At 29.5% G+C, this 8,411-nt stretch overlaps 1 protein-coding gene across 1 annotated transcript; it reads left to right on the top strand.

The window, feature by feature from the left end:
- Positions 1-2,656: 2,656 nt before the first annotated feature.
- On the top strand, positions 2,657-7,488 carry LOC107451526 (uncharacterized). The gene is made up of 3 exons (XM_043052819.2): positions 2,657-2,744; positions 4,728-5,270; positions 7,227-7,488. The coding sequence occupies exons 1-3, from the start codon at positions 2,687-2,689 to the stop codon at positions 7,298-7,300; spliced, it is 675 nt and encodes a 224-aa protein (XP_042908753.2). The 5' UTR covers positions 2,657-2,686; the 3' UTR covers positions 7,301-7,488.
- Positions 7,489-8,411: the final 923 nt, after the last annotated feature.

Raw genomic sequence — 8,411 nt, 5'->3', positions numbered from 1 at the left:
AGTTTTAAACTGCGTTCTAATTGTAGCCTTGGTTATAATGATATTTCCGCAGATTCAGAAGGCATGCACTTTTAATTCAATTTCTAAGGTCTAATATTTACTATGTTTACAAAAATGTAGGCATGCTGTGTACTCCAGAAAAAAAATCAATAGTAATTTTTGCCAAATTTAAGTTGAAAAATAGTTCTTATGAATTTATTTTTCAATTTCACTATTACTTTCAGAAGGGCACTAATGGGTTATAAGCCGTTTCAAAAGGATCGATTTTAAAAGTAACGTTTTTTATTTATATTATATGAAGAAAGAGAAAATGCTACACACTTTAAAGCAATATTTAGGCATACATTGTTTTTCTACGTTCGTTTCAGGAATGACTATAGACACTTAGTAAATGGAGGGGTAGGTGGTGGTAACTTATTGAGGGGATCTTCCGCAGCCGGAAGAGGTTTGGAAGAGATTATTGGGAGACTGAAAATCAGGAGGAAGAGATCCATTTAATGGAAAGAATATAAAATGCGGTAAGCATGATTGCTTTAACGCAAAAATAATATTAATAGGGTGATGATAATAGGTGAATATAATCTTAACAGGGAGAAAAAATGGCAATATTAAAATTTTTTCCAAAAATGTCACAAATGAAAGATAGTCAGTAAACCAGCCTAAATGGCAGTATGAGCATTTATTTCAAATTGTATACAAAGAAATGTAAATTACGTTACAACCAGACCGAAGTATAAAAATATTTTTGTTGGTCTACATTTTGCTCGTTTCTCCCATACTATTTAGAAGATGGGTATCCACATGGTTAAAAGTAAAGTGCTGGAAATATAGGATCCCAGTACACCATTCATGGACGTTAAAATTGGCTTTTGTTTAATCTTTTTCTAAATCCTACTGTTATTTGAATAAGTAAACTTTTCCTTCCAAAGCCTTATTACGGCGAATATTAAGTAGCTCTCTTTCGTTCATATTATACCGATGTGACATACAGTAATTAATTTATGGTAAGAATTCAGTAAAAACGCGAAATTTTTTGCAGTAAACAATTGAGGGATTTAAAAGGGATATCCCCTATGATTGCAGAAATATTTATGCCTTTTGAACAACGTAAAATCTATACGAAAACTGAGATATATATGCATTGGTGTATAATTATTGAAGCAGTATTATTCCAAGAATTACACCATACGCACAAATTCCAAGAGGGAAAGAGAGATTATTTTTCTCAAAATGATTTCCCTTTTCCTCATATAACAAGAAGTAAGAAATTTAAAATGTTTATCATTCATTAACGATTGAAGAATAAAAACAGTGAAAACTATCCTGAAATTGAAGTGACAAAGAGGAATTTCCAAATAGACAAGAAACAGGAAAGCATTGGTGAGCACACTCTTCACCCTTCCTGAGAAGAGGGAGACCTGCATAAATCTTCAAAAGATGAAGCAAATCCAAGCCAAATCTCGAAAAAAGTAAGTCCTGAGCATATCTGCCAAGCATTCCTTAGAACCGGAAAGAGAAATGAAAGTTTCGATTGTCCATCAGTCAAATGTTCGGGTACTTAATTTCTTATTTCAATGAAAATATTCAATAAGGTGGCATGCCCTAAACACAGACAATCCGATGATCAGGTTTTCTTGAACAGCACCATTCTCGAGGTACAAAATTAAAAGAATATTGTTATCTAAGTGGCATTTCATAGTAATCTCTATCTCATCTAAGTGACATTTCATAGTAATCTCCATCTCATCTAAGTGACATTTCATAGTAATCTCTATCTCATCTAAGTGACATTTCATAGTGACATTTCCTAGTGACAAGTAAAATCATAAATTTTACATTACATGAAGAAGGGCAGGCCATGAGAGATAAATCCCTCACGACTTGCCTAATCAAAAGCCAAATCAAAAGTAGTATTTAATCAAGGCTTTGTAGTACAGGAAAGATCCATTCTAGGCGTTTTATTGAAAAAAAAACGTAGCCAAAATTAAAGCCAATTTAGCCAACCCCTCGATTTCTCATGTTAATATTTAAATAATTTAAAAGAAATTTATGGTCAAAAAGTTCGTTGAAAATTAAAGTAAACCTAATGTACTAAACGTACATGGTAATGTTTAATGTGATTGAAGAAAGAAAGGTTAAAAATAGATTTCGATGCTCAGTTGTCGAAATATTGAATGATAATTAATTATACATTTGAAATAAAATGCCACTACATTTGAAATAAAAAGTTAGCCGCTACATTAAATGAGAACAGAAATATTTCTATTCTCTGTTTATAAAACTGAATTAAAATTGATTAACAGATTTATTTAAAGAGGGATAAGGAATGATTAAAATTATGAAATAAATAAAGTTTCAAAGCTAGGAAATATGTAATGCCTATAATGGTATCACAATAACAATTTAATGTTCACTCTATTTTGCAAGTTGTACAAAATATATAATCTCATTCAGAAATGGTTAGATAAGTTATAAAAATCAATTAAGTTAAAAGCTTAAACTTTAGTTGTTTTCAAATATTGATAATGCGCATAAAATGTCTGGGAGTAATTATGCCAATTATGTGTTGTTTGTATATTCCAATGTCTGAGTTATGAAAGCCTGACAGGTGTTTATTCTCTAAATATATAAAATGCTTGAAATGTTTATAGAGACTCAAACCAGGCGTTCGTTTTAAAGGTCTACCATGTATTCCTTTAATTTCTTTCTGACATCACTGTCCATTCTTTATCTTTCAAGCAATGGTAAGTATATGATCTAAATTTGATATTCAACCGTGTAGATTTTAGTTGCATTTAAATTACGAGTACTGAAATAAAAGTAAAATAAAATATCATTCAAAAATAGTGTCACAAAAATCATTCGACGCATTGAGTTTGAAGAATTATTTTCTAAATCTTGATCATTGTGCTTACGGTTTTTCCTTAACATACATCATTTATTTGGAAGGTAATAACCGGTTGAGAAAATAATTTGTCAGTTATAGGAAAGAATTAGGAAACTTCTCGACTGGCCAGTGGCTAGTTTCAACATTTTAAACAGAGGTTACTTTTGCAAAATTTGAAAGATTTAAGCGGTTAAAAAAATCTGTTGATATTAATAATGAAAAAAATTTCTTTTGAAGCATTTCTCATAATATGGTAGTGTAAGGGTAATTTTTAAAATAAACTTTTTTATGAAACAATCGTGAAACAAAGTTATTTTCCGAATATAATAAAATATTCCTAATAATTTCTTATTTATTAAAAAATAAATACTAATAAAATGCTCAATGGAGTGCATTTTTGAAGGGAAAAGAGTTGATAGATGGAGATGGGAAGACAAATTTAAAATTTCCATCTGTTATATTTCGTCAATCTATGTCAGGTGATGGTCGTTAATTTAATCCAATATTTAACAGATGAGAAAATATTATTACAAGAAAAAAATTTAAGTTCTGAATGACATTTTATGAATGATCTAATTATCTTAGTGAATTTCAACCTTATATGTTGACTGTCAGATACTATGCTTCGCCTTTATTTATAGTTCACAAACTTCCAATTATCAAAATCTATAATTACATAACATTTGTTTAAGCTGCTAAGCTTATGTTAAGCATTCATGGCATTCGAATTCCTGTCATTGTACTCTTTTGCCAAAAGATACGTTTTCGTTCCTCGTCAACTTTTCATTGCCAAATGAGCCTTAGATGTTGCCTCAGACACTAAAAGACTGCCACTTGGATCCTTTATCCAAAGAGATTTTAGAAATTAAAAAACTTAGTTAAATAAATAGATGGCGTATACTCATGAGATTTAAGAACGTTTATGTCTAAATCTTCTTTTTTTAGGATATCACTTTTTTTATTCACTCATCTCTTCAATTAATCAAGTTTTTCAGCAAGTTGTGACTTTTTATCGGACTATGTCTTGTTTGAAGCAGAAATCTAAAAGAAAATCGTTCATAGAAACACTTGACTTTTCAATATTTAAAAATAAGTGATCCTTCCTACAGTTTGGAACCAATTTCCCAAAATAGCTTATTAAAGTAATGAAACAAACAAATTATCTTATAAGCATTTCACAAAACCATTTAATTTATTAATAATAATGATGAGATAGTAAACATTAGCATAATTAATAACAGAAAAATACTGTAAACAAAACTTTTTCGAGATTAAACAATCTTTTTGCTGGAGATATTTTGCCAAAAATGTGTTTGAAATGTATTACAATATTATAAAAAACTTATATTTTGGAAAAGATGTACGCTTATTTGTTAAATAATTTCATTAGATAGAGGGCAGTATTATTAATAAACTTGGAAGAAATAAGTTAAAGAACGGATATGAGCTGAAACTTGTTCGAAAATAACGCGGGATGAAACAAAATTTTAAAAATTAAATGCATAACAAATAAGAAGTATAAAAATCATGTATCTAGTCTTTAAGAGATAAGGTTAATACTTAAAAAAAGCGAAATATATTTCAAGTTAAAAACACTATATTGTATAGTTATTACAATAACAATTTCTATCAAAAAAATTTACGCTATTTTATTCTTAAAAATTTTTTATGATTGTTTAACAAATGGTACACTTCTACATAAAGAACAAACCAACTTAAATCGGGCAAAAACTATTTTTAACGATACACAGGAATCAGTTGTGACTTCCATTTTTCAAAATATGACTGTATATTGATAAAGAAGGGTATTTTGGTAATAGTATTTGCATTTTTATTCTAGGAATGGCCGGAGAATTAGATAATTTGCTGAATGGATTGTTGGGTGGTCTCTTAGGTGGAGGTTGGGGAGGTGGTGGAGGGGTGAGTGGTGGTGATTTAAAGGAACTCTTAAGTGAATTAGATAAATCATGCGATGCGACTGGCGATGATAGTTCCAATGAAATGGTGAATCTGGGTGACATGATGAGTAAAGAAGATTCTAAAAAGGAAAAGGGCAAAGGTGGATCAGGAAAGAAGAAAGGTGGAAGTGACTCAGGGAAAGAAAAAATGGGTGGAGATGACTCAGGAAAAAAGAAAATGAAAAAGGATGACTCGGGACAAAAGAAAATGAAAAAGGATGACTCGGAAAAAAAGAAAATGGGTAAAGATGACTCAGGAAAAAAGAAAATGGGTGGAGATGACTCAGGAAAAAAGAAAATGGGTGGAGGAGACTCAGGAATGATGATGGGTGGAGGAGATTCAGGAATGATGATGGGTGGAGGAAACTCAGGAATGATGATGGGTGGAGGAGACTCAGGTAGTTCTGGTGGAACAATTAACTGTGGTAAGATATATCAGAAGCATATTATTCATATTTATAGAATGCTATTATGATTATTAATGGAAATGGCACTTTGTAATTGGAAATTAAAATTCGGTCCATAATATGTATTGTAGTAACGTAAAATTGACTTAATGATGCTGAATCTACCATGTTCATATATAGTGAAAATTCATTTGTGAAGAAATTGTTTCGTCATTTAAGTCTGCTCAATAATCTTAACGAGAAGTTACGACTTTCAATAAAACTATAAATATAGATAACTAATCTGTGCTTACCCTAAACCTGATTTTAGAGTAGGATCTGGTTATTTTCCTAAACAGCAAAGTGAAGGTCTTTTGTCATTGAATGTTCTTTTTGATTGAAGAAAAATGAGAGTTCTGTTCACATTTATTCAATTGACAACCAGTTAGAAATCATTATTAACTAAAATTATTTAAGCATCATTGTCCTTAATAACAATAAGAGGGTTTTTTAAGGCTTTCTTTTCTAGTGGAAAAAGCACTTTTCTTCTTTTAATTTAGCAATTTAGTACCAAATTTATTTTTTCACTTCAATTTGTGCCTATTACCAAATTTAGTCAAGCGTCAATGGTGTGAATAACGATATGGCAATTTCTTGCTGTTTATGTACACAAATAAGTAACTTTTCTTTATTAACTTATCATTCCAATACAATTTTTTTGATATTTCAATTTGTACCTATTACCATCGTTTGTAATTTTCAAAAACAATTAGTAACGACGCGAATATTTTTTTAGTCACTTTTGATGAACGAACTAATAACGGTGCTTATTTTGGAAGTCTTAAAAATCGTCATACTATTATTGACGCCAGTAATATTTAAATAAATGTGGCATTTAATACTTTCTGGTATTGACGTTATAAGTACTGTGGTAATGAAAACCTATTATACCCAAATGCATAATATTGCTGCCGAAATACTAACGTAGCCAAATGAAATATAATTGATAGAAACTGATTGTAACCAAAATGTAGAAACTGATTGAATAAGTAACATTTTGTCCCGCAGTGGACTGATCGTTAAGACACGGTTCCCAGCAGATCACCGAAGTCAAGCATCACTGGCTACGATCAGTGTGCAGGTGGGTGACCACTTGAATCAGCCTGCGTAGGGACCGAGGGTGTNATAACAAACCAAACTATATTAACAAAATGACGTAGAAAGCGCTACTAGATCAAAATTATACAAGCACAACTAGATCAAATTATAATACCTGAGTGCTTGACGTAACAGATATAGAAATAGAATTTGATACCATAAATTATATAGAAATAGAAATTGATACCATAAAAAATTTATTCGTTTTCGTGTTCTTTTCATGTATTTAGCATTTTAGTTTTTTTTTTCTTAAGCGTTGTAGCTATATAATTTCAAACATCCTCAAGAGCTATAATACATTTGCAGCAGAACTGGATATGAAGACAAAATTGCTTTACAGGAACACTTTAATTGTCCACTAATCTTCAGATTTCCTGCTATGTTTTAAAAAACTTTATTTGTGAAAACCTTCAGCGTGGCGGACAGCTGGCCGCCTTAGGCGGCTAGTATTTAAATAAATGTGGCATTTAATACTTTCTGGTATTGACGGTATAAGTACTGTGGTAATGAAAACCTATTATACCAAGATGCATAATATTGCAGTAGAAGTACTAACGTAGCCAAATGAAATATAATTGACAGAAACTGATTGTAACCAAAATTGTAGAAACTGATTGAATAAGTAACATTTTCTCAGTTATTGCCCTATACATTATAGCTCTTAAATTACTTTATTTTCAAATTGCCGCGCATAAGACTGTGGCAAAAGTTTATGGTAAATATCCATATTTTTTAGAGATAACTTTAAATTTTTTAGTGGTTTATTTAATATATTTTAATTTAATCCCGTTGTATATTAATTTTTTTTAATAAATATATATTTTTTTATATTTTCAGGCGATTCAAACAGCGGAGGTTTACTTGGTAATATTGTCATTCTTGGAAGTGATAGCTCACAAGAGTGTGGATAAACTTAAAATTGAAAAACTTCACTCTTGAATTGAAAAACAAAAGAAATATTTATTAATAAAATTGAAAAAAAAAATTATTTATTCATGTATTAGAGAAATACACGCATTTTATCATGTATTATATTACGAACAAGTATTGCATTTTGTATTAGATGATATATAAACATAGCACACAATTATTATTATTATTATTTAGTTATTTATTTATTTTTGAGTGGATATATTTTTTAGAGACAGGTAAATTTGAACTTAGTATACGCATTTTAGTGAAAGGTAAAATTCATCCAAAATATTTTTATAAAAAAAAAAAAAAAATTGGGTTACAGAATGATTTATTACTAAAAGAAAAAAAAAATTACATTTCATCATTGTTTTATAGTTTTGTATCAAAGTAATATTATTAGAAAAACTATTGCGAGGAACACTTTAAATAATGCTGGCTGAATTAAAAACTTTAATATTACATAAATTAACAAAATATCTGAAGAGAAATTCTGAAAACTCTGAGGAGAAAAAAAAAAAAACTTCCAATCTTAGTACTTAATACTAGATTTAAAGAAATATGTTTTTCTTTATTTTCTCTATAGCAGAGAAATATTAATTTAATGCAATAAAACTATTACTATCTGCAATGTAAGTCAATAAAAATAATGCACTAATATTATTATAATAATTGATTTTTTGATAAAAGTTATTCGCGCTTTCTTTTGAAGTACTTTGTACCGGCCCCAAAAATGTACTGGTACATTGTATAAATTGCAAAAATAAAAGCTTAGAAATGAAAGTTAGAGAATGCAAATTGATTTCTATTTCACACTGTGAAATCAAAAAGGTGTTCCAATCTAACTTGAATACATAATGATGAAACATTTGATAAAAGAAATGTCAAAATTTAATATACATTAGGTGTCGCAGATGAATTTTTAAGTAGGACAGAAATGTTATCAACATTAGACGAATCGTAATTGATTAAGGCGAGTCAAAAATTCGAGCAAAACTAGTTTAAATCTTTTTTTAATAATCTTTCTTCAACTGACACAATTTCCTCGAGTAAACATAAAAGGTTTTGTTGTCTTAAATCATGCTTTCTTTGCAAAATGTTTGTCAGGTT

The sequence above is a fragment of the Parasteatoda tepidariorum genome, chromosome 7, assembly GCF_043381705.1.
Source record: "Parasteatoda tepidariorum isolate YZ-2023 chromosome 7, CAS_Ptep_4.0, whole genome shotgun sequence".
NCBI classification, from domain to species: domain Eukaryota; kingdom Metazoa; phylum Arthropoda; class Arachnida; order Araneae; family Theridiidae; genus Parasteatoda; species Parasteatoda tepidariorum.
This window is presented reverse-complemented; position numbering and strand designations above follow the sequence as displayed.